The sequence below is a fragment of the Amblyraja radiata genome, chromosome 16, assembly GCF_010909765.2.
Source record: "Amblyraja radiata isolate CabotCenter1 chromosome 16, sAmbRad1.1.pri, whole genome shotgun sequence".
Lineage (NCBI taxonomy): Eukaryota > Metazoa > Chordata > Chondrichthyes > Rajiformes > Rajidae > Amblyraja > Amblyraja radiata.
This window is the reverse complement of record NC_045971.1, coordinates 15,121,312-15,148,682: the sequence shown is the minus strand read 5'-3', so window position 1 is coordinate 15,148,682 and position 27,371 is coordinate 15,121,312. Positions and strand designations below refer to the sequence as shown.

Sequence of the window (27,371 nt, the reverse complement as noted above, 5' to 3'; positions counted from 1 at the left end):
TAAATGGGCTGCTCCTTATTTTTAACAGTGACCTCAGGTCTACATTTGACCATGAATAGAAACATCCTCTCGACATCTCTCCTGGCAAGACCCCTCAGGATCTTGTGTATCAACCAGAAGCCCTGAGCCCTATCACTCATCTGAAACCCAAAGGATTCAACCATCTCTGGGCCTATCTTTCTCCAACAACCCATCCATTCCATGTACTAATCTACTGTTTCCAATGGATTCACAGTCTTTCTTGAAAAGCACAGATAGTATGCACCGGATCCCAGTTCACAACTGATAGTGCTCTCGGTCCTGGAGTCCAAACTCTTACGCACATGTCCAAAATACTTTTGCATACGTACATATTGGTGCTGTGTGCTTTGGCCGGGACCAAGACTTGATCCCATCCATCTTCACTTGCGATTCTGAAGCATCGAGACATTCGACTCAACACCAAGGTGTAACATGAACTACCAGGGCAACAGTGTAACCTTGAGGAACTGCACCTCACCTTCTGTCTGAGCTTCCAGGCTCACAATCAAGTTTAACAATTCCAGGTAACTTGTTTCACTTGCCCTTAATCAGAAGTGGCCAAGTCTGTAGGTCACCCAATCTGTAATATTGGCCGTGTTATTCTCTCTCCAGGGTCATTTGTACAGCTCTGAATTTCACAGATTTTACATTCCTTTATTATCATACAAACAGTCCCTCACATCAACCACATCACTTAATTCACAGAATATTATCACTGCAACCCTGGCCTGTTTTTGGAGATACTTTCTTTATCCTAACCAGCCCTCCCAACTAACTTGTTTTCACAAATTCATTCCCCAGTTCTGATGAAGAGTGTTTGACTGAAACATTAACTCTACTTCCCTGTCAGAAGATGCTGCCCGACTTGCTGAGTGATTCCAGCATTTTGTGTTTCGCATTCAAAATCACTTACAGTCGCTGGAATTCTGATTTGCATCAGTTTGCGCTGTGACCTCTGGAGGGCACAATTCAGAGAGACAATCGATATTGTAGCACCCGACCGCACAGTGAATAAGCAGCTGACCACACTGACCCCAGCTCACCCATGCCCGTGTGCCAGGTCCTTACCATCTTTCCTGTAGTACAGCAGTTCTACCTTCACCTCTTCTGACCCCAGTAGAGCCTGTGCCAGCTGTGCCACGGCACTCTCTGGGGTGGCTGGCCCAGTCAGGAAGTCACAGGTGCCAGGTTTCTGCATGATCTCCACCCGGGAGTAGCCGAACATTTCACAAAAGCCATCATTGCAGAAGATGATTGCGCAGTTTTTCATCCGAACATTGATAATGAGAAACTTCCGATCTAGGAGAGAAAGAACAGGAATTACACAGAGGTCAGAGCAAAGCAATCAACCCCGCCATCTCCCCCCCCAATAGTGTTATCAACCATCCCAGGACTGCCCTGTATTTTCCAGCAACTGAACATCAATCCCTGCATTAAATTACAAATAATACAGGAGAAAATTCAAAATAAGTATTAAAATATCTTTAATTTGAAACTTACTGTATACACTTATTAATCAGACAAATTCCGAGGTTGGGGAGGATAGCTCCAGCTGCCTAGATCCATTTGATGGAAGCTTGATGATATAATATGTAGGGATGTCCCCGAGACCCGAACCCTCGCCCACACTTGACCATCCCAGTGTTGCAACCTACTGTAAGAACATGGTTCTTTCTCTCTGCTCTCTCCTCTTCTAGTCATCTCACATCTCATTCATCATCACCTAGTTGCAAGTCGTCCAGTCATCTCCAATAATCGGTCGCAATTGCTGGCACCACACCATTTGTGTCACTCCATCTTATCACAGACACTTCTCTTAAATATTGCCTCTTTTTACACAACTTGGAATAAAAAATATTTTTCAGTCCATTTAAAGCCAATCAATGAGTAATGAGAATTGGTTCTGACTATTGATGCTGCCTCATCTGTCAAGTATTTCCTGCATTTAAAAATAAAATTGAATCTTTACAGAGTTATTATTAAAGCTAAAAAAAAAATGAAATTGCCTCCATTAGACATCACCTTTGCCTTCTTTCAGACATTATAGTTTATTTTGTGCGTTGCTATCAAATGGACTGTCGTTTTGTGGCAGACACTTCAGAAGACTGCACTGAATTGGGAGTGCTCCTCGTGGACATGGAATTAATGCACCCTTTGGGTGGAGACCACACGTGCATAGTTGCTTACTTGCGTGAAGCTGATATCACAAATTTTTGAAGGGATGAGGACTGGATTTCCCAGCAATGTTAACACAGCAACATTCTAGCAATCTGAAAAATGGTGAAATCCATTTCATGAGCAAAAGACGTGCAGTAGGTTGACTCACATGGCAGACAGAATCTGACAGCTACAATCTTCAGGACTGGGTCAATGCTGGGGTTGCTGAGGGACTCTGGACAACAGATATTGAATCCCCCACCCACTGTACATTTTCTCCTCTTGCTAGTCTTTGTGCATGAATATTTGAGCACAGGAGTAAACATAGAACAGTACAGCACAAGAACAGACCATTCGGCCCACAATGTCTGTGCCAAACATGACGCCATGGCCATCTCTTATCTACCTGCACATAATCCATATCCCTCCAATCCCTACATATCCATATGCCTATCCAAAAATCTCTTAAATGGCACTATGGTATCAGCCTCAACCACCAGCCCTGGCTCTCGTCACCCTTTGTGTAAGAACAGATACCCTGCACATCTTCTGCCCCTCCCACCTGAAAGCTGCGCCTGCTAGTATTTGATTTCTCCATCCTGAGAAAAAGGTTCGGAATGTCTGCCCTACCTATGCCTCTCATAATTTTAATACGTATATCAGATCACCCTTCAACCTCCGGCATTCCAGAGAAAACAATCCAAGTCTGCCCGACTTCTCCCTGTAGCTAATACTCCCTGATCCAGGCATCATTCTAGTAAACCTGATCTGCACCCTTTCCAACACCTCTACATCTTTCCTGTAGTTTAGTATGGAGATACAGCGCAGAAATAGACCCTTCAGCCCACCGAGTTCACATCGACATTTATACCTGGCCAATTATCCTACAAACCTGTACGTCTTTGGAGTGTGGGAAGAAACCGAAGATCTCGGAGGAAGCCCACAAAGGTCAAGTGGGAGAATGTACAAACTCCGTACAGACAGCACCCGTAGTCAGGATCGAACCCGGGACCCAGATCCCTGGCACTGTAAGGCAGCAACTCTACTACTGTGCCACCGTCCCGCCTCAAGGAGTGGCCAGAACTGCACACAACTTGCACTCCAATGCAGCCTAACCAAAGTCCTATACAGCTACATCATGAATAAAAACAGACACCTTCAGCTGGAGTTTTGGAACAATTCCAGTGGCCACACCTCCCACGCCTCTTCTCCAATAGGCTCCTTAAAACCTACACGCCATTACAATTTCCTTCATCAGCGAGGACATGGCTCATCCCTACATTTCAGACCCAATTTTCCCAACTACTTAAAAGATGGGCTCTTTGATAAGACGGGGATTAAATATTAAATGTGTTGCATCAGAGTTGCTGTCACCTCTACAAAGCAGTATTGTTTTTTCATGCTGCACTATAAACTACCAAATACAGATCAGTTCATCCATTTGAGCCCCAAACATAAAACTTGCATTCTACATCTGAATTTCTGAGGTAACGTGCGGCACCCAAAGCAAAGAATGAATTCATGGGCTACGTTGCTTGGAGTTCACATTCTACCACTTCACCCAACTTCCTTGTCATTTTAATACAATCTACTCCTTCCTTTCAACAAGATCTCTTCTGGTTTTGTGGCTACTTCGTGAATCATTTGTTCAGCTGCCTGCAAGCATGAACCCCAACTTCCCCTGCCTGCTACCTAGTTCTCCTTCCCACTCGATTCCAATCTGAGTTTGCAGAACACTGTTGCACAGCGCTGTGGAAACTTGTTCTGAACAAACGATGCAAAGCTCAAACAACAGCATCTTGTTTTTCTGCTGGGCACTTTACATGAAGTTGTCACACTAGAATTGTCTGTCACAATTCTCTATTTATATACCCCCCCTCCAAATCATTTTTTAAAAATCTGTGTCTCATTGCCACTTTTACCTTCACTTTCATTATTTAATATCTCCCAAGTTCCACCCAGTCACTGAACGTTGTCACTTCCCCATGCTCGTGTACTTGCAGCAACCTTTTCTAAGTTTGATGAAAGGTTGTTCACCTGATACCTGGATGCTACTGGATACGCTAAACGCTACAATTACCCGTCATTTTCCAACCACTCAATCAGGAAGTTCTCCCGGGGAATTGAGAATCACTCAAAAGGTGCTGGATATTTACTTTAACATTAGCCTCATAGCACGTTACCAACTCCCAAAAGGGTCTGAAGAAGGGTCCCGACCCGAAACGTCACCTATCCTTTCTCTCCAGAGATGCTGCCTGACACACTGAGTTACTCCAGCAATTTGTGTCTATCTTTGATATAAACCAGTATCTACAAATCTTCGTTTCTACCCATTCTTCCATGTTCATTAAACAATTAATAACTGTCAATGTTGGAAATTGAAAATAATAACAGAAAATGGTAGAAAAATTCAGCCAATCAAAGTTGTCTCATGAAGTCCTGACACTTTGCCGATCCAAATCTTTGTCTGGTTTTCTTTTTGCAGATGCCGAGCTTTTCCAGCGTTTCCACTGTTCACAAGTTATAGGGTTAGAATTAGGCCATTCGGCCCATCGAGTCCACTCCGCCATTCAATCATGGCTGATCTCTGCCTCCCATTCCCCTGTTTTCTCCCCATAACCCTTGACACCTGTTCCAATCAAGGTTAGAGGAACAGCTTGGAAACAGGCCCATTCGGCCCATCGAGCTCACGCCAACCTTCGAGAACCAGTTCACACTAGTTCCATGCTGTCACACTGATTACAGCACCAGAGCCCCTGGTTCGATCCCGACCAATGTTTTTACTGCATTGTACATTTCTTTATGACAAAGGAGGAGATTCAATCCATTCAACCTACACTGGATCTCAGAAACATCCCATCAATCAATGCCCCCCACTTATTTCCCTGCCACGTGACCATTAACTCCAACTCTCCAACCAAAAGGGGCGATTTACAGCGAGATCTACCATCCAATGCATCTTTGACGTGCGGGAGAAAACAGAAACTTGCAAACGGAAAACAGACAGCACCAGAGCTCAGTAATGAACTAGGGTCTCAAGAGCTATGAGACGGGGAGCTCCACCAGCTGTTCTACTGTGCCACCCACACTTTCACAAAATTGCTGTATTTGCAAGTTAATATTCAAACATCACTGCAGAGCTTGAAGCCACTAAACAGCTTAAGTGCATTTCAAATGAGATGCAGAGCTACTGAATTTAAATTGTTCCCTTCAAGCTGAAAAATCCCCCATCCCTGCAGCTGGTAACTTGACTAAATTTAGAAATGTCTCCTTCGCTGTCTGCCTCATTTAATTTTAAACCCATTATGTCTTGCCCCACCCCCTCTCTCTCATTAACCAAATTAGATGATAGCTCCTTGTTTCTTTCAATACATCCTGTTTGTTGAGGAAGGAGAGTTGTGTTGTCACTGTTTTTACTGCATGGGAAGGGATCAGCCCATTGAATCAGAACGATCCCATCAATTCCATTTCGACCACTCTATTTTCCCCCGGCCCCACAAGTTCACCTTCCTCGAGTATCATTCCAATTTCCTTTTGAAATAATCGATGGTCCCCTCTTTTCCGAGTCACAGAAAGCGTCCCGGGATATTACCACTTCTGAAAAAGGTTATTTCTTCCAATCCCCTGTATCTCTCACCCTAAACATCAAATTCTTCTCCCTGAACTAAACTATCAACATACACTTCTGCCAAATCTGCCCTAAACATTTTTCCTCCTTCCATCCCACCTCATCCCAAGCTTATCTCATGTAAACTTGGAGCAGAAAATGCAACATTCCTGGAATTCTTCTTCTAAACCTCTACATCTACGACCGTCACATCCTTCCCGAGATAAGAGTTTGCCATAACATCTGCTTCAATTCAATTCAATTCAATTCTAATGTCATTGCACAGATACAAGTATGGGTACAACGAAATGCAGTTTAGCGTCAGTCCGTAGTAATAGTGCAATATAGAAATAAAAATACAGAATAAGCAAACAATGTGGACGGAGAGACTGGAGAAATCTATCGGCGGGACTCCGAGTTCAGCAATGTGATAGTGTTGTTGTAGAAGCTGTTCCTCATCCTACTAGTACGAGACCTGAGGCTCCTGTACCGCCTCCCTGATGGGAGGAGGGCAAACAGTCCATGGTTGGGGTGGGAGGGGTCTTTGATGATCTTCCCGGCCCGTCTCAGACACCGTTTTCGGTGTAGGGCATCCATGGCAGGGAGCGGGGCACCGATGATGTGCTGCGTGGTTTTCACCACCCGTTGTAGTGCCTTCCTGTCCGCTACGGTGCAACTGCTGTACCATACCGTGAAGCAGGTGGTCAGGATGCTTTTGATGGTACAGCGGTAAAAGTTGGTCAGGATCTGGGGGGATAGGTGTGCTTTCTTGAGCCTCCTCTGGAAGTAAAGGCACTGCTGCGCCTTTTTGATCAGCTTGGAGGTGTTGAGGGGCCAGGACAGATCCTCCGAGATGTGTACCCCGAAGAATTTGTAGTTGGAGACGCGCTCCACCTCAGTCCCGTTTATATGGATGGGGGTATGTCTGCCCCCTTGATCTTCCTGAAGTCAACAATAATTTCCTTCGTCTTCTTGGAGTTCAGGACGAGGTTATTGTTGGCACACCAGGTTGTCAGGTGCTGGACCTCCACCCTGTAGGCTGACTCGTCGTTGTCACTGATCAGTCCTACCACCGTGGTGTCGTCGGCAAATTTAATGATGGCGTTGGAGCCATTCTTAGGGATGCAGTCATGGGTGAAGAGGGAGTAGAGGAGAGGGCTGAGCACACAGCCCTGTGGCACGCCGGTGTTCAGTGTTATAGTGGAGGAGGTGAGGTTGTTGACCCTAACAGACAGTGGTCTGTTGGTGAGGAAATCCAGTGTCCAATTGCAGAGGGAGGTGGAGATGCCAAGTCCGCTGAGTTTGGTGATCAAGCTAGCGGGGATGACAGTGTTAAAGGCGGAGCTGAAATCAATGAACAGCATCCTGATGTAGGTGTTATTGCTGTCCAGGTGGGTCAGGGCAGAGTGTAGGGCCGCCGATATGGCGTCCTCTGTAGACCTGTTGGTCCGGTAGGCAAACTGATGGGGGTCCAGTGTGGAGGGGAGGCTGGCTTTGAGGTGAGCCAAGATCAGCCGCTCAAAGCACTTTGCAATGACAGGGGTGAGTGCCACTGGGCGGAAATCGTTGAGACTCCCTGTAGCTGACTGTTTGGGCACTGGCACGATGGTTGATGTCTTGAGGCAAGTGGGGACAACACCCTGGGCCAGTGACAGATTGAAAATGTCAGTGAAGACCAGGGATAGTTGTCCAGCACATGCCCTGAGCCCCCGCCCGGGGATGCCATCGGGGCCGGCAGCTTTGTGCTCATTCACCTTGCTCAGTGCATCTTGTACAGCAGAGGTGGAGAGACTGAAGGGTTGTTCATTCGGGGGTGGAGCAACTTTGATGGCTGGAGTTTTGTTGTCCCAGTCAAAGCGAGCATAGAAATGGTTTAGCTCATCAGGAAGGGAGGCGTTGTCTGGGGGGGGGGGGGGTGTTAACTTTCTGGTAATCGGCAATGGATTTGATTCCTTGCCACATGCGCCTGGGGTCGGAGTTGTTTTGGAAATGCTCCTCAATCCGCCGTTTGTGATTGAGTTTAGCATTCCTAATTCCCATTTTCAGATTGGCCCTGGATGAGCTGTATCCCTCAGCGTTGCCAGATCTGAAAGCGGCATCGCGAGCCTTCAGCAGGAGTCTGACCTCCCTGCTCATCCACGGCTTCTGGTTAGGGAAGGTCTTTATCTCTTTGTGGGTAGTGACGTTATCAGTGCAGAATTTTATATAGTCCAAAACTGTTGAGGTGTATGAGTTGATGTCCACTTGGGAGTTAAAGGTGGCCTGGGTGGCAAACAGACTCCAGTCTGTTTGCTGAAACTGTTCCTGTAAAACAGAGACAGCCCCCTCAGGCCAAACCTTCACTGTCCTCGTGGTAGGTTTCACACGTCTGATCAGAGGTGTGTATTTAGGGAGCAGGAACAGAGAGAGGTGGTCAGACTGTCCAAGGTGGGGGAGGGGGAGGGCTTTGTAGGCTTCAGTAATATTAGTATATACCAAGTCCAGAATATTGTTTCCTCTGGTTGGGCAGGAAACATGCTGATGGAACCTGGGGAGTACAGTTTTAAGGTTGGAGTGGTTGAAATCACCCGCAACAATAAATGCCCCCTCTGGGTGTGCAGTTAGTTGTTTGCCGATAGCAGCTTGCAGCTCTTCCATTGCTAGCCTGGCATTAGCGTCCAGGGGTACATAGACTGCAGTGATAACAGTCGATGTGAATTCTCTGGGCAGATAGAAGGGCCTGTACTTTATCATCAGGTATTCCAGGTCAGCAGAGCAGTGACTACCAATCCTAACAACGTCCGTGCACCATGTGTTATTCACATAGATGCACAGTCCGCCGCCCTTGGTCCTCCGCTGTTCTGTCGGCCCTGAAGACAGTGCGCCCCTCCAGCTCGATGGCGTTGTCCGGGATGTTGTCGTTGAGCCATGTTTCGGTGAAGACCATGGCGTTGCAGTCGGCGATCCGTCTGTGTGTGGTGATCCGCAGCCGTAGTTTGTCAATTTTACTCACCAGGGACCGGACATTCGCGAGGAAAATGCTGGGCAGAGCTGGCTGGTGCGGGTTTGATTTCAGCCTAGCTCGATAGCCTCCCCGCTGTGCTCAATCCCACATGCTTTGCGAACTACTCACTCAATGTATCCTCTAACTTCAGATCAATACACATAAACCCTTGTCACTTTATTACAGCACAGCATATTGTTGTGGTGTTCCATTTCACTTGCTCACAACCCCAGCCCCCGCAGCAAGACTAACTTCTCCACCATCTATATCCTGCAATTGTTGATAATATTGTCCTCTGTTTGCCTCGGTATCATTCCCATTCTCCCACTGTCCCTCTCCAGAACTAGTCTTGTTGGCTGCACTCAGGCTGGCCCATGAAGACTACATAATTAACATCATCGAACTCAATGGTCAACCAACGAGTATCGTCCTCCCTGCTTGACATCTATAAGTATGGGGCCTTTGGCAAAATGAAATGTGGTTGCATTCATTCTTATTCATCGATAAGCTCCTTCAGACTGGAAATACATGGAGTTCTGTCCTGTATCATATCCTCAGCTGTGGCAGAGTCCCATAGCCCTTGCTGCAGGGGGTAGGTGCAGTACTGACTGTACTCTGGTTGCTCATCCCTTGGATCTCTCCTCCCTGCATGTCGTGTTTGCTTCCCTTTACTCCAGCCCTTGTGTGGCTGGCAGTCCACTTACTGTGATCCTGAGCAGACACTTCAGTTTGTCCGCATGGAGTTCCAACACCATTTAGAGATATCTCTGTGTCTCGCCACTTGGACCTTTCTCCAAGGTTTGTTATCCAGAGAAAACAACCATACAAATTATTTAGTGAATGGGCCAAAGCTATACATGCCATTGCCCAGGGAAGTTAAATAAAGCTGGGGGGAGGGGGGGGTTCCAGGGCATTGGAATTTGTGACAGGCCATCTCTGGTCAAAATGTGTTGGAGGCAGTACATATGGAAGCTAAGATTATTGATCCTACTGATCAGTGTACAGGTCTTGATACCATGCAACAGAGTGCTGATGGTAGGCTAAGTAAGCACCAGTGTGATTGCTTAGGCAACCTGTTTTTGTTAAAGCAAAAATAAAATGTATTCAAATTTTTTGAATTTATACAAATCTAAAACTGAGCGAAAACTGTTCATACATTCTCATTGCTGATGCATTCAACAGTGTATGTTCTCAGTAGTGTGCAAACTCAGTAATGTTCGCACCCTACATGCCACTCACGTGCCCCCCTGGGATGATAACTCTTCCCTTGTTTGAGGGGTACTCCCACTGAACTCTGCCCCTCAATGCCCAGCAGCAGAAGGACCCTTGTGGTTCTCCCCCAACATAGCCTTGGCGTTGGCTGCATCGAGCTTCAATGTGCCCTGGCCACTTTGGAAATGGCCAGTCGGCAACATTACCCGATGGACATCTCGCTGCGCTGCGAGACCAACACGTTTCAGGTGGACCAAAGAGTTGATGATCTTCCAGCAACATTTGATGTACTTCTTGCTTGTTATTCAGCTGCAACCCTTGCTGTAATCCTGCAAAGTTGTGGCAGTTTCCTGCTGAACCGGTCGATGCCAGCATCCAGCAAGAACTTGTCAGCAATGGAGGATCCTAAGTAAACTTGGATCCATTCCAGTTTACATCATTTATATATAAATCAAGCAGCAGCAGCCTAGAACACACTGTGGAACACTGACTACATCGACCAGCCTGAAAAACAACCACTTAACGCAGCACACTGCTTTGTCCTCAAGCTATTTTTTTTCCATCTATGCTGACACCACCTCTCCTCTCCCGATTTTGTTAACCAGCCTTGCATAGTATTTAGTTAAACACTTTTTAAAAATCCATTTAGACTGCACCCACTGCATTCCCTTCAATCTTCTGTGATTTCAAAACATGATGTCAAACACAACCTGATTTAAAAAAATCTCAGCTGACACTCCTGAATTTTCTCTTGATCGAGAACACATGCACAATCTAAATGATAGGAGGTCCCATGTCCATAGTTACAGGAATGTCATGCTGTTGATGTTAGGCTTGTGTGTAAAAGGGAATCATATTTGCCACTTTCCAACCCTCGGGCACCTCCGCTGTAGTGGGGGAGAGAGGCAGATGTTGAAAGCTCTTCTCCCAACTCCACTTCAGCTGATTCAACAACCCAAGATGCAAGTCATCCAAACCATGCAACAAACACATTCCAAGCACTTCATGCCTACCAGCTTTCACTTTGCCTCTTACATCTATCTTAATACTTACATCTATTCTAACACTGTTGCTGATATTTTGTCAGTATCCCTTCCCGGGTAACCATACATACCATACATTCATTATTCAAGCAAGGGGCAGCACAGTGGCACATCGGTAGAGTTGCTGCCCTGCAGTGCCAGAGACTCGGGTTCGATCCCAGCAATAGGTGCTGTCTGTACGGAGTTTGTACATTCTCCGTAACCACGTGGGTTTCCTCCGGGTGCTCCGGTTTCCTCCCACACTCCAAAGATGTACATGTTTGTAGGTCAATTGTTTCGGTAAGAAATTGTAAATTGTCCCTAGTGTGTTAACGTACGGGGTGATCGCTGGCCAGTGCGGACTCAGTGGGCCGTGGGGCCTGTTTCCATGCTGTATTTCTAAAGTCCAAAGCTTTAAGAGTCAGCCATTATTCTCTTCCCTTTTACTTTCACTTTTTGGTTTCATTTGGCAGTGAAATCTGTGGAATTCTCTGCTACAGAAGGCAGTGTAGGCCAATTCACTGGATGTTTCCAAGAGAGTTAGATTTAGCTCTTAAGGCGAACAGAGTCAAGGGATATGGGGGAAAACGCAGGAACAGGGTACTGATTTTGGATGATCATATTGAATGGCAGCGCTGGCTCGAAAGGCCAAATGGCCTACTCCTGCACCTATTTTCTATTTTTCAGTTTCCCCCTGCCTACTTCCTCTCATTTAAGTCCTGCCCTGGTTTGTTCCACCAAAATGTAATACCCTGCATTTATCCAAATTAATGCTCCATTTGCCATTCCTCAGCCCATTATTAGACTACATAATCAAGATCCTCCTGTAACCTTAGATAACCATCTTGCTGTCCACTATACCATCACATTTAGTGTCATCCAGGTACTTACTAACCATGCTTCCTACATTCCCATAAAAATTGTTAACATTAATAACAAACTGTGGACCCAACACCAGTCCTGGAGGCATATTTGCCACAGGCTGCATGTCTGAAAAGCAACCCTTCACGACCACTCTGTTTCTGATCTTCAAGCCAATTCTGCATTTATTTTTTGCTAGCTTGCCCCAGACCCCATAAGAATTAACTTTCCAGACCAACCTACTGTCTTGTCAAAGACTTTGCTAACACCCACGTAGACCATACACAGTCCTCAATGTTTTTGGTCACCTCTTCGAAAGACTCGATTAAATTGGTGAGCCTTAATTCCCCACACACAAAGCAATGCTGATTATCCCTAATCGGGGTTTTTATCCCATTACAAATGGATGTCAACTCTCTCTCAGAGTGCCCTCCGTTAACTTATGATGCAAGGCTCGCCAGTCTGTCATTCCCAAGCTTCTCCCTCACAGCTTTTCTGGACCAGAGGCACAACATTAGCCACCCTCCACTCTTCCAGTGTCTCACCTGTGGCTATCAATGATGACAATCTCTGCTACTGGCCATTAATTTCTTCCCGAGATTCACACAATGTCCTAGGATATACTTGACTAGGTCCCAACAATTTATCTACCTTTATGCATTTTATGACTTCCAGCACCTTTTCATTTATAATGTGGATTATCTTCAAGACAGTACTATTGCATTCTAAATTCCCCCAACATTCGTGCCCTTCTCCACAGCAGATACAAATAAGAAACATTTAATTAACACCTCCGCCATGTCCTACGCTTCCACATATAGACGACCTTGTTGATTTTAAATGGCTCCATTCTCTCAAATCTTTGTAGAATCTCTTTAGATTCTCCTTTTCCTTTTCTGACAAATGTCTCCTTTTTTGCACTCCTGATTTCACGCTCATTTGTGCTCTTACGCCCACTGTACTCGAGGGATTCACATGATCCCAGACACATGCCTCTTTGTTCTTGTTCAAAACCTCAAGAGCACCATCACCCAAGGTTTCCTACACCAACCAGCCCTGCTCTTCGCTCTAACAGGAACGTGTTGGCCATTAACTCTACTACACATTTATAAGCCTCGCGTTTACGAGACGTCCATTTGCCCGTGAGCAGCCTCTCATAATTAACTTCTGAAAGTTCCTGTCTAACAAATTTCAGCCAGGGTTTAGCTGGTGAGACTTCACCATTGCCCACTGGTACTCTGGGTCAAATCTACCAGGCAAGGACCCTGATGAATGAGTCAAAACATTTCCATTCAAATATTTGGAGTGGCTGAAATTCTGAGAGTGAGGGGTTTGCAGCCACTGAGCTTGTTGGAATGTACCAGGTTAAAAGTAGTTCAGGTCACGAGGGGATCATGACAGAGTCTTTTTTATTCCCTTTGATGGCCATGTCCATGATGAAGGTTCCCACAGCCTCTGCTTAGCTTCACCCACACTTATGTCTTGGATACACCAGGTCAGACAGGGGCCAGCGTCATTTCCTTTGGCAAAAGGCTGCCATGTTTTCACCCAGATAGTTGTGAATCTGTGAAATTCTCTGCCACAGAAGGCAGTGGAGGCCAATTCTCTGGATGTTTTCAAGAGAGAGTTAGATATAACTCTTAGGGCTAATGGAATCAAGGGATATGGGGAGAAAGCAGGAATGGGGTACTGATTTTGGATGGTCAGCCACGATTATATTGAATGGTGGTGCTGGCTCGAAGGGCCGAATGGCCTAATACTGAGGCAAGGAGGCACTTTTGAAATGGCCTGTTACATTTCATCTCAATACTTATTTACCTAACTTTCATTACATTAACTGCCCGCTGATTGCTTGCCAGTTGAGGCTCGTCATGATTCAGTACTGGAGCTTCCGGTCAACTTGCAGGGTGATGCTGCATGTCCAGCTTGTGCTCTGCAGAACACTCCAGCATTGTGCTGTATTAAACAGAGAGCTCACTTGCCCCGATAAAGAGGGATGTCGAGGACCCCATGGGATCCTTCTGAAGGTGTTTGTCAGTGTGTCCAAGCCTTTCAACTAACGCCATGATAAAACAGACTATCCACTTTTCACTTTACTGCCCATGGGTTAACTGGCTGTCATACTTCCAACTGTAGCTTTACAATGACTACAGTTCAGCTGAAAACTGTTTTGGGGCATGCCGATGTCATGAGAGGCAATGTCAATACAAACCCTGCTGTTTCATAAAACTCTGCTCATAAAGTACAAAAACAGTGCGGACAGGTGGCGAGTGTCATGAAAGCAGGATGGGCAGGTCAGAGCCAATGTTGAACAGCACAGAAACAGGCCCTTCAGCCCATCACAGGCATGCTCTGCGCTGTACCAATGTGTACCATTCATTTACTCATTAAGTCCCAGACATGTCTCCAGCTTCAATAGTGCTGCACACTCCATGATATTGGACAGAATGAGCTGCAGAGGGTAACATGTTATCGTTAGTGCTACCAATAGTAAATGACCTCTTCATTTTAAGCACCTCGACCTGAACGTCATGCATTCCTTGTCTCCAGGGATGCTGCCTGACCTGCTGAATTATTCCAGCTTTTTGCGTGTGCCCCTTCGTCCAGCTGTACTTGTCTACATATTCAGCAGCTGGATGTTAAGCAGGCGAGGAATACAAAACTAAACCCAGGAGAATGATCCAGCATGAATCTCCAAAAGTATACTCGGGAGTAATGATGTTATCAATGGGTTTACAATTGCAGTACAGAGAGGTCGAGGAATTCGTTCCTCCCCATCCCCTCCGGCCACAGTCTGCTCACACTGCGAAAGACAATTGCAACCTCAACATTTCCAAATGTTTGTTAAATGCTCAGACGCAGCAGACCTTGAACTATAACTCAGACAGCCCTGCTTCTGCACACAGGGCACATTCACAGCTTAGTGACTCAAAGCAAAACAAAACTATATATAGGATGCATCATGCTGTACAATCTGAATATTAATGTTTGTTGGGTTGGTCAGGTGGCAGAGAAATGAAACGTACCTTAGTTTCAGCAGCGAGGCCAGCAAACCTTAGCTCAGCTGAATGGAGCGCTACCCAAGATCGTAACAGCAAAACAGCCAACACAGTGGTGCAACTTTCGAGTTGCTGCCTCATAGTGCCAAAGACCCGGGTTTGATCCTGACTATGGGTGCTGTCTGTACAGAGTTTGTACGTTCTCCCTGTGACCTGCATGGGTTTTCCCCGGGAGCTCTGGTTTTCTCCCACACTCCAAAGACGTACAGGTTTATAGGTAAATTGGTTTGGTAAAATTGGAAATTGTCCCTAGTGTGTGTGTAGGATAGTATTAATGTGTGGGAATCACTGGTCGGTGCAGATTGGCAGACCGAAGGTTCTGATTCTGCGCTGTATCTCTAAACTATACTAAACCTCACCAATCAGGATTTGATGCTCACTTCTGCAGTGTTGGAACTTGATCACTTGAGGTGAAAAAATTCTCAGCTCCCACTGTGCAACTTTGGATCTGTGACGACAGGCAGGCACAATGCCTCTACCTACTCTTCAGTCTTTAACAATCTTGAATATCTATCACACGTTCCCTCGTCTGCAGAGAACGACTCCAACATCATTGTTGTTTCCACGTTACAGAACGTCAGGGACTATCCTGATCAATCCCCATGATGGCGGGCCAGTTGGGGATGCCACCTCCAGCAGATGCCACCTTTGTAGACGTCTCGGGGCTGGCCCATTGCAAACAACGTTACACCGCAAGATCAAATTCGGCCAGTGGCCCCCGTGATGGCCCGAGTCAAGCGAGCCCACCGTACCCAGGAACCCTCGTTCCCCTGGGTCGCTGATAGGCAAGCTGGTGGCATTTCCAACCTAACAGGATGGGCACAAGGCACTGGGAAGGCACAGCTCAGCCTCCGACTGAGGATTGAGGGAGTGCAGTGTAGGATCACCAGGTTCATTCCCAGGATGGCGGGGCTGTCATATGATGAAAGGATGGATACACAGGGCTTGTATTCACTGGAATTTAAATGGATGAGAGGGGATCTTGTAGAAACATATAATATTATGAATGAAGAAGGGTTTCAGCCTGAAACGTTGCCTATTTCCTTCACTCCATAGATGCTGCTGCAACCGCTGAGTTTCTCCAGCACTTTTGTCTAACTAATATTATTAAGGGATTGGACAAGCTAGATGCAGGAAACATGTTCCCGATGTTGGGGGAGTTCAGAACCAGGGGTCACGGTTTAAAAATATGGGATAGGCCATTTAGAACTGAGATGAGGAAATACCTTTTCACCCACAGAGTTGTGAATTTGTCGAATTCTCTGCCTGGGAAGGCAGTGGTGGCCGATTCACTGGATGCATTCAAAAGAGAGCTAGATAGAGCTCTTAGGGCTAGCAGAATCAAGGGATATGGGGAGAAGGCAGGAACGGGATACTGATTGTGGATGATCAGCCATTCTTGGTTCTTGGTTCTTGGTTTCTTGGTCCTCCAAAATATTCCAATGGAATTTAAACTGGAGGTGGTGAAGAGAGGGCTTAAGCCAGAAAGGGTTATTGGGAAGAAAGAGCTACTTTAAATTTAGTTGCATCTGGTTGGGTAACTATAGTTGGGTGGAGATTATTCCATGCTTTAATTGTGCGGGGGAAGAACGAATTGCTGTACACATCTGTCTTTGTAGCTGGGATCACAAATTGGATCGAATGCCCTCGTCTGCTCCTAATTGGTTTGGGTTTGGTGTAGGTCTTGTCGTCTGTGTCGAGCTGACCATTTAACATTTTGTAAAAACAGGTCAAACGGTGAGCTTCACGTCTGTCTTGGAGAGCCATGATCACATTGAATGGCGGTGCTGGCTCGAAGGGCCGAATGGCCTACTCCTGCACCTATTTTCTATGTTTACTGAAAGTGCCAAGAAACAAGCACCAGGCCAAAAGCAGCAGCTGACATTGAAGCCCTTGGGAACGGCACACTGTTGCCAGCAGGGTTCTGGCATCAACACATGTCAAGCAATCTCCTGTTAAAATGTCACCAAACCACACACCCTGGGCACAAGTAACCCACCGCTCCAATTTACTAATAGAGTTTCTTTATTTCTCAATAACAGTTTGTATAACTCATTTAGTGACGATAAACAGAGGCAGTGCAGGGATACTATCCAACTACTTGGCAGGATCGCACTAAAAGTGTAGTTAAGGAATGAAGTTTAAAGAGCGTAGTTAAGGAGGTGCAAGGGCAGTGGGTGGCAGCTGGGGACTGGATCTCAGAGCACAGTCACCGACAACAAAGCCATTGCACTCGGGCTGGCTCGAGCACAATTGCCAAATTTGAGCATAGCATTCTCGGGGAGATACGAGGTTGGAAAGATTGCAGAGATAGTGCAGCTGAGCTAAACCACAGAGCGGCTTGAAAACAAGGATGAAAATTGAAAAGGAAACAAGATGATGTGTTACCGGGAGGCGATGCTGAGAAACAGGCAAAGGAGTGATCGATGAATAAGACTCAGGTCACAGGCAATAAAGCTTTGGACGATCTAGAGTGGAGATTAGAAAGAGGGATGGCAGCCAGAAATTTAGTTACACACACACACGGCTCTGGGTAACTTGAGAGCTTCCGTGGTGAGCTGGGTCAGGGGCTGAGTCAGTCCAGTTATGAGGTGAACACAGGCTGTCGTAGTAACGTCACTGACACGTCTGAAGCTCAACTGGGATACGATGCCAAAAGTGTGATGAGGTATCAGAAGAGAAGTCCTGGAGCCAGGTGGAGTTGGTGATAGAGATCAGAGACAAACTCTTCTGTAGGCCAGCGCTGCTCCTTTAACTATCCAATTGCTCCCAGCTTGTCAGACATGGTCTAGTACCTCACCTCCGCGGTCCTGTTTCTCCCAACCTCTAATCCACCTCCAACACTGTAACCTCTCAAGATCTTGAAAGATCTGAAGAAGAGTCCCGACTCGAAAGGACACCCACCTATCCATTCCCTCCCCAGATGCTGTCTGACCCATTGAGTCCCTCCAGCACTTTGTGCTTTGCTCAAGATTCCAGCATTTACAGTCGCCTGTCTCTCAAGATCTTACTTTCCTTAAAATTCTGATCTCTAGGGGCTTCCAGTTGTCTTCAGATGCGCAGCTCCAGCGCACAGGAATTTCTAATTTCTTCCCATTATGCCTCTATAATTCTTCCTTTGCCTCGACCTGAAAATTTCACTTGAACCTTTTGCTTTCCTACCCCCCCCCCCCCCCCTCTCGCACCCCTCTGCCCCCACCACCCACCCACTCCCCAACTGTTGTTTGAACTGCTGAATTCTTCCAGTGTTCTGTTTTTGTCCATAAAATCTACTCCTTTGACCAAGCTTTTGGATTTGTTAGCTAGCGTCTACGTGGCTTTGGGCCAAATTATACTAACAGAGTTTATTACAGTGACAGGTCTATAAATCTTTGCGTTGGCTCAAGTGAGCAAAATTAGTGCGTGTCTGTGAATGATTCAAATTCAGTAGGAGCCACAGTCCAGCCCAACCTGTGCCGTGAAGCTACAGGAGGATGCTCTGAGCTGGCATTCCCTGAAGTTGCACCCGTCTCAATGGCAGGGGGGGGCGGTGGAGGGAAGGGGGCCACTGGATCGCAATCATGAGCTGGAAGTGGGACTGATCCGATCCTCTCCTCAGCCCTGGCCAATGGCTCAGAAACTCCACCCCGGCCCCCCGTCTAACTCCACGCTGACCCCACTTCATCGGAGTTTGTCTCCCATCCCACAATCCAATCACCTGAGCCACCAGGATAGGAGCAGATAAGAATGGCAGTATCTTCCCGGAAATTAGAGTTTCAGCTTGTTTTTGGAAGTGAGTGTTGCCTCTTTCGCTGCCAATTCCAGAGCAGTCAGGCTGCTATTCCCCAGGTGATGCTCCCAGCAGAGATCACAGCAAAGTGTTCTGCAGATGCTCACTGGGCTACGCCTCCAAGCCCCGAGACTGTCACCAGGGCAGGGGGTGCAACACCACATGCAGGCACCACCTCAATGTGCACGCCGTCACGACTTGGAATCACCAGCACCCCTGCACCCTTGCTGGGTCTAAGGTGGTACTTTATCCCGGGCAGCCCAGTGGGAAGGTGGCGGCTCACCCACAGTTTCTCCAGGACAATGAGTGATGACCTGGTCAGCAATGCCTACTTCTTATGAATGAATAACAAACACTGCATTCACATGTCAACTGAGGGGCAGGCGGCCGCACTCCAGTCAGCAGGTCACAAATTCACAGCTGGAGCCACTGCCACCATAGGGCACTGCCCCTCTCCCCCCCCCCTCACCCCCCGATAGTTGGGCATTTCTCAGCCCCCTCCCCCAACAACAGGGACTACTGCACACCATTTCCAATTCCCACTTCACAATGATTGTGCTCGTGAAGTACTTAGCTGGCTCTAACATGCTTGTGTTATCAGAAGATTGCCAAAGGTGCGACAGAAATGCGATATTTATATCCCCAGAGACTAATTTGGTGCTGGGAACAAGTCTCAGCAAGGGTGAGGATTAGCAGCCGAGTGGCTCACACTGTCCAAACCCCCATTAACCAACGAGGGGGGCCTGGTTACACCTCGGAACTTTCTTAATTTGATGAGCGGAGCAAAACGCAAGCACCCTGGTAAACACATTGAACAACTGGGAGTTTCTGATGTCACCAAACATGGATATGATTTTTGTCACTGGTTTTAACCCAAGTCTCTACTTGACCCAGCGCGTTTTACCAGTGCCGGGTCAACAGCTCACTACTTCACGTGGGAGTAAATCAGCTTGTTACTCCACAGATGAGTTGCGGAGTGGAGGAAAACATTGAGGAATTTGACCATGTGTGTTCCATCAAGAAACTCTAGTAACTGAGGCTGTAGAGATAAGTTCTTCACATACAGGAGTCTTGCCAGAAGAAAGGCAGATAAATGTGAATGTCTGTGGCCAAGAGATAATGTAACTGTTGTTGAAGTGGTGCTCTAATTTCAGCCATCATCTCCTACAAAGGCATTCACTCTAAGCAGGAGTGGTGGGATGATATCAGTTTATATTGGGTGTAGACGCAAAATGCTGGAGTAACTCAGCAGGACAGGCAGCATCTCTGGAGAGACGGAATGGGTGACATTTCGGGTCGAGACCCTTCTTCAGACTTAAACCAGCATCTGCAGTTCTTTCCTACTCAGTTTATATTGGACAATGCTCAGTTTCATTTGGAACTCATCAAGGCAATGCTACACGCGGCAAAATCTAAACATTGTTCCCGCATGGGCTGGTAAACAGTAAGGAACTGACGCTGCAAAGTGGCAGTCGGATGACGCTGCAAAGAGTCATCAGAGCATTATGCATCAGAAAATTAACTGGACCATCACTAAATACCATGGCCTCAAGAGCAGGTCAGAAGCTGGATATCCTTCGGCAAGTGACTCGCCTCCCAACATCGTATGGTCTTCCCACCATCTACAAAGTCAAATGTCTACTGGGATAACGAATGAAGCTAGTACAACATTGTAAAATCTTAACACCATCCAAGACAACATAGTTCACCTGATCAGCATGCCACCCAGCACCACCCCTCCATTTACCATTCATTTTCCTCCACTAGCAGTAACTGGGGCTGCATCAGCAGTACCTGCTAAGCCAGCTAACTGTACCACCGGGACTGAAACAGCATCATTTGCATCTTCCCAACAAGTTACAGGTACATGCCAGTTTCACTTGAGAAAATACATATTTGGTCCCCTAGCTTACGTCGGTCAAAATACAAGAATGTCTGCACCTGGGTTCAGAACAAACCTCAACTTGCACTGCAGCAGTTCGAGGTGGTGCCGGACAGTGCCTATGAGCTGGCAGAAATGGGCATTAAAGCACGGTTTTGCCAATGATTCCACATCCCACAGATGACAAATTCAGTCTGACTGTGCACTGGGCTTCATCATGGATTCCATCCTGTAGGTGTACAACATTGATGGATGCTGAACTGTTACTGCACTAATAGATAGACAGCTGCTTGAGTATAACAGGTGTACAGGCCTCGTGTTACGGAATCTATTAAAAATAAGGCATTGTAATTACATGATTAGGCAGAGTCAATGGTTTTATGAAAGGCAAGTTCTGTTTCACATGGCTGACAAGACACACAATACTTTGCGCAGCTCGCTAGCAAGGACATGCTTTGGCTTATATACAGTGCAGCACAATCATGACAATATTGACCAGGGGAGAAATTGAGACGGTCTGGTCTGTATCCATCAGAGCTTAGCATCAAAGGAAAATATTGGTGGGAACAGGTGTATCACCAAGTACTGCAATGCAGAATTGGCTGCAGGCCCAGTGGACCACACTGGGGATCAGGTACAGGTGGGTGCAAGTCTGTCACTGCAAAAACATTGACATAGTGCACAGACTGCAGACATCACGGTGAATGAGGCAGTTGTGGGGAAAATGACCATCACATTGTTAACCCTAACATTTCTCGTTGTTTGCTGTACAAATATCTCATTGCAGAAATATTTGCACAGCACCGTTGGGTTCCAATTGACCGCTGTTTAATATTGGATTTAAAAAAAACTAGAGTGTATGCTTGGAGTGAATGGTACTGTGTAAATATATCTGTAATAGTGAGAATATAATAATGAAAATCATTTCTCATTCTTCCAGTTCTGCAGACCTGGTGTATGTGCCCAGCATTTCCAATGTTTATTCCACTGGGTGTGGGTCTATCAGTCCACAATGGGGTTACAGCTGCAACATTCTAACCTCTCAAATAAGAGACATTAATGTTCAAATCTAATGTTACCTCGGGTATTTACAGGCGATATTTAAGAGGGAGTTAGATGTGGCCCTTGTGGCTAAAGGGATCAGGGGGTATGGAGAGAAGGCAGGTACAGGATACTGAGTTGGATGATCAGCCATGATCATATTGAATGGCGGTGCAGGCTCGAAGGGCCGAATGGCCTACTCCTGCACCTATTTTCTATGTTTCTATGTTCCTATAATGTAAAGAAAAATTGTTAATGGGAAATAATGAAATACACAGATTATAGAGGAGAAGGAGGAGGACTGGGCTTTTTGTTGTCTTTCCATACAGTGGAAAGTGTTGATTCTGCTGTAGGGGGGACGTTCATGTTGAATCCCATTGTGTCTTATTTTCTTTTTTATATTACATCGATATATGGTAATCTAATTTCTTCTCTGTAAAGCACTTTGGCTTCAACGGGATTTGATTTTAAAGTGTTATATAAATAAAAATTACTTACTTACTTAAAATGTAATCTCAAAGGCACCATTAATGAACTACAAATACAGGAGTAACAATAGTCTAATGGGGGTAAGGAATGTAAAGTCATTATTAGTAAAAGTAGTGGTGAAATGAATAGGACTGAAAGCACTCCTGATAGCTTATATGGCTTGGGTTCCAAAACTATGGAAGTAGCACATGGTCTTGCAAAATTCCTTCAATTCTCCAATGGGGGCAATAGCAGTATTTAATGAAGGAGTGAACAAACTTCTGACCACGCGGCTAGACTGTAGTGGCAAGCATTTAAAACTAAATTGGACAGACATATGAAAGGGAAATTCTGAAAAATTCACACTCTTTTAATGATGACACTAGGAAGTTAGATGCAGGGATGTGAATCGGGATTTTCCAATGGCATCTAACAGAAGTACACAAATATATGTGTGGAAGGTGATATAAGAACAGAAGGGGGAATTGGCTAAATTCGGGTATTCTTGGACACAATATATAGACGTGGAAGGAACGCCATGCTGAACTTTATCGCAGATAACAATGGCATGGGGAATTTGGTCACCACCACTAAGAAGGGCTAGACTAGGCTCATCCACAGTGCAAAATCACCGCATTGATTCCAATGAAGAAAGATCATTCTGATCAGATATTCTGACCAAGGAGAATGGTCCTGTATTTGCTGGAGCTTAGAAGAATGTGGAGTCATCTGATTAAAAGATTCAGATAGGATGAAGACAGGATAGTTAGAAGACAGCTTTCACTTTACTCTGACTGGAGTCTACAACGGTGTGCAGAGTCGAAGGATCCTTGGTGCTCTGCATGCCATGACCTGTGCGTGATCAGCTGTTAATCTAAGAGCTTTTTATGAGCAAAAATGTTTCTCACTCCTTCCCTTAAGATACAAGAGTTACTCCCAGGAGCTCCATTGACAGGTACAGACACAATGCTGTACAAAATCTCATCCCAAGGTACAGGCCTCTGATGGTATACATCTGAATATACAGGGAGCTACAGGTCTGGTATACTGTAGCAGTAGAATTCCTCACTGAAGGGTACAGTCCAGCTATTGCACAGTTCAGGGGTACCATTTCGTTAGCTACAGCTCAGATAGGATACACACTAATACTCCGCAAGTACAGGTCTATCATTGAAAAATACCCTGATCAAAAACTGGATGGCTGCCTCGAATCGTGGAAGCAACGCAATTTTAGTTCCCGACACATTTTAATTTGTGAAAACAACACTATTTCAAATACCAATATTCTAAAAGCTCTTATTGTAAACCACTGTGACACACTTGGGACTGCTGCGATGCCACGCAGGGCTGGGAAGTCCCAGATTTCATGCACACAGCATCCAGCCAGTTTATAACTGAGCCTTAGACCCACTGAGCTCATGCTAGTAGCGGCAAAAGCAGTAAAATGTCAGCTACGCTCTCAGTCACGATCACCATTCAGTGCCTGTCGCTGATATGCAACATGATCAGCCTTCAATAGCCTGAAAGCTGGCTTCCACTGTCTCATGTCAAACCATGTTTGGCTGGTGTCCCAGAGGAAGCTCCTGTATCCTAGGATCCATCAATACCTTTGGGACTAATCAGTGATGCTGCAGCTGGCAGCCGTGGTAAAACTCTTCAGCACCGTGCTGCTCTCTTTATCCTACCGGAGATGTGGGAATACCCACAGCTTCCCACTCCAGCACCCAGAGCCTCACCGATACCTTCTGCAGTTTGTTGGGAGGTTATCTCCTAATTTCGGACACTTTATACAGAAGGTCTTTGTCAAAACTCAATGGCAACCCAGTCCCACATCCAACGGGTGTGCGTATAATTTCTACTTCAGACACCAGACTGTTTTTTAATCTCATTCTCAGGATATGGATGTCATAAGAAATGGGACATTTTCAGATTTGAAATCTATAACGTGAGTTGTCATACGATTGGTGCCAGGGTCTCAACAATATACAATTAATATTGTAGAAATAAAGAACCGCAAAAGCTGGTTCGTGCACAAAAGGACACAAAGTGCTGGAGTAACTCAGCATGTCATACAGCATCTCTGGAGAACATGGATAGGTGACGGTTCGAGTCGAGACCCTTCTTCAGTCTTCAGATTGAGGCTTCCATCAATATTGATGGCTCAAAGTGATAGTGTTGAGGGGGGAAATGCATTAATCAGGATCATACACAATTGTGGAACAGGCTCGAGCACTAAGTGCTCCTGTTTCAATGCCAGACTGGGAGGGGGCAGTCGGTTTCCTCCCCCACACTCCATATTTCAATTCAAGTTATTTCCTTTAACTTGAAGTTTATCTATTCATGTGTTAGCTGTGCTTCACAGCACCAGAGACCTAGGACACATCCCAAACTTTGGTGAGGATTGTGACAGTTCACCGTGTGACATCGTGCGTTTCCCCTGGTGCTTTGGTTTCATCATTCAAGTGCCAGAGAATGTGTTGCTTGGAAGATTCATTAATTGCCCTCAGTATAGATGGATGATTGGAGAAGTGGTGAGCTGGAAAATTTTATGATGGGGAATAAGTTGCAGGAAAATATGTGGGGGATTGGGATTACGCAGACATGGCATAGGGTTGATGGACTGAATTGCCTTTTATACTGTAAAGAGATACAGAAAGCTTGAATCATATAATAATTCAAACAAATTAATCTCTTCACATTGATCCCACCATAAGACATGCACCCCATCAGTATTTGGTTCTTGTACAGACAAATGGCACAGAAACAGGCCCTTCAGTCCATAAAGTACACACCAACCATCAAGCACCTATTTACATACATCAAGCACCTACATACTAATCTAATTTTACTTTCCCCCACATTCCCATCAACTACACCCAAATGCTGTACACTATAGACTAGGGAGAATTTACAGTTGCCAATTAGCATTCCATCACATACGTCTTTGGGATGTGGTTGGAAACTGGAGCAAATATACAAAGTATACAAAAACTACACATCAAAGGACGAATGTGAAAACTCCATACAGACAGCATCCGAGCCGAGAATCAATGGCCAGAAATTGCGAAGCAGCTTTGACACTGTGCTACCCTATTTCATCTTCACAGTTCCTAACAGATATCAGTTTTGCCTCTGCGGAAACGAGCTGGGTTTCGAAAAAAAGTTCCACATCTTGTCACTTGTAGTAAATACTACTACACTTGTTCTTGTACTCAACTCTGGGCAACTGGTCCAGAACTCAGGCTGATCAGTGCTGGAGTTCAGTGCTGTAGTGTTGTAAACCGCGACATTAAACCAGAGATCGCATCAAACCATAGGGAGCTCACCCCACACCTCTCCAGCCAAGTAGGTCTCACTCATTAAACAATATCATTCTGAAGACGGCCCACGACCTCAAAGGCCACCTGTCCACATTCTACAGGGATGTTGCCTGACCGGCTGAGGTACTCCAGTACTTTATCTCATTTTTGTAAACCCGCACCTGCAGTTCCTTGTTTCTACTCAAATCAATTATAACACAATGGTTGTGAAATGTTGCCGTGCTCGCTGGCTACACTTCTTACATTAATAACTGAGCCGGTTCAATGCCAATGGGACACTACCTGATACTTTGTAATGACAAGAGCGATACAGAGACCCGTTTGTAACATCCAAACAGATGCCGGCACTCTGTATATTGCACCTCCACCTGTAACTCCCGCAGACGCGGGCTGCTCGCCTTCACTACGGAACAGAATTTAGTGAATGGCGACACGCACCGAGTGTCGGAGGCCCCGTGTGTGTGGGTGCGGATTCAATGCCCGCCTTCTCACCCAACCAAGTGCATCTTTCCTGCGATGCGAAGCGGAGGGAGGGTTGGATTCCCCGCCGCCACACTGTGAGGGGAACAATGGGGGGAGAGTGCGGTAGCTGCGCTGCCCGGTACAGGGTGGGTGGGTGGGGGAGAGAGCCGTCCGCGGGGAGACCCCCGTACAAAGACCTCCCCTAACCACGGCACACAGATCCCCGCACCCCAAAACAAACACCCCGCCACCTCTCCCCCCCCCCCCCCCCCGCGACCAGCCTCCCTCACCACCTTCCCCACATAGACCTCTCCCCCTACCCTCACCAGGAGCACAGCGCCAGGGGCTTTAATGCATCGTCTCCCCCGGCGGGAGGTGACTTATTTCTACCCCGGGCGGAAAGAACCCACTCCCCGCGACTCCCCACTCCCCGCGACACCCCCCCCCCCCCCTCCCCGCCACGCACCCCTCTCCTCCATTCACCCCCTACTCTTCCTCTCCTGTCTCTCCTCTCTCCCCCCCCCGTCTCCTCTCCTCTCTTCCCCCGTCTCCTCTCCTCTCTTCCCCCGTCTCCTCTCCTCCCCCTCTCCTGTCCCTCGTCTCCTCTACTCTCCCCAGTCTCCTCCCCCTCTCCCCCGTCTCCTCTCCCTCGTCTCCTCTACTCTCCCCCGTCTCCTCTCCTCTCTCCCCCCCGTCTCCACTCACTCTGAACTTCGAACTTGCGGATGATGGTGTCCAGGTAGGTGTTCTGTGGCGCGACGTGGCCCCGGCGAACCGGCATGGTGTCGGTGAGCCGGCCTCTTGCTGCCGGCACTTCAGCCCAGGAAGCCGGCCTGATCCCACAGCTCCATCGCCGCCGCCCACGGCACGCCCGCCCGTCCGCCCGCTCCGTCAGCTCCGGGGAAACGCCAGCCCCATCACTGGGGTAAGGACCGAGGCAGTGGGCACACAAAGGCAGTGGGCGGGCGGCGCAGGGGATGGAGCGTCTGGCTGAACAGCAGCAGCAGCACAAGACTGTACTCCAACATCAGCCGCCTGCCTCCCCCTTCTCCCTGCCGTCGAGGGTGCGATTGATCGGCCCCGGGGAGGAAGTTCCGTGACGAATACGAATAGATTACTTGTGAAACTCGTGCTGAATTCCGAGTACATGATCTCCACAGAATGCTGGATGTGGGTCAAGCGGAGGTCATGCCAACTCCTGCAACGAGCTTAAAGGGGAACAGCCCTCATGGGAATAATGTGTGACCCTCTTAATGCAAGTGTGCAAACATACAACGCAATAGAGGTTATTTTTCCAAGAGGACAGCATCGCCAAGCGTGTAACTCCTGCACGTATCCAGAGGAAAGATTCTTCACTTACAGCTGTCCATGAAGACACTAAGACAGCTCCACTTTATTTCTCTATTTCCGAACGACCATGGTTTTTAAGGGGGGGGGGGGGGGGGGGGGTTGGAATGTGTCTAAATTTACACGTTTAAAAATAAATAGCTCCACTGAGCTCTTGAGA

General features: G+C 46.7%; 1 protein-coding gene across 1 annotated transcript; it reads right to left on the bottom strand.

The window, feature by feature from the left end:
• Positions 1-1,045: 1,045 nt before the first annotated feature.
• kcnh6 (potassium voltage-gated channel subfamily H member 6) lies at positions 1,046-26,910 on the bottom strand. The gene is made up of 2 exons (XM_033035175.1): positions 26,570-26,910; positions 1,046-1,320 (listed from the first exon to the last, which is right to left on the bottom strand). Exons 1-2 carry the CDS (start codon positions 26,643-26,645, stop codon positions 1,061-1,063), a joined length of 336 nt encoding a protein of 111 aa, XP_032891066.1. The 5' UTR covers positions 26,646-26,910; the 3' UTR covers positions 1,046-1,060.
• Between the last annotated feature and the right edge of the window lie 461 nt (positions 26,911-27,371).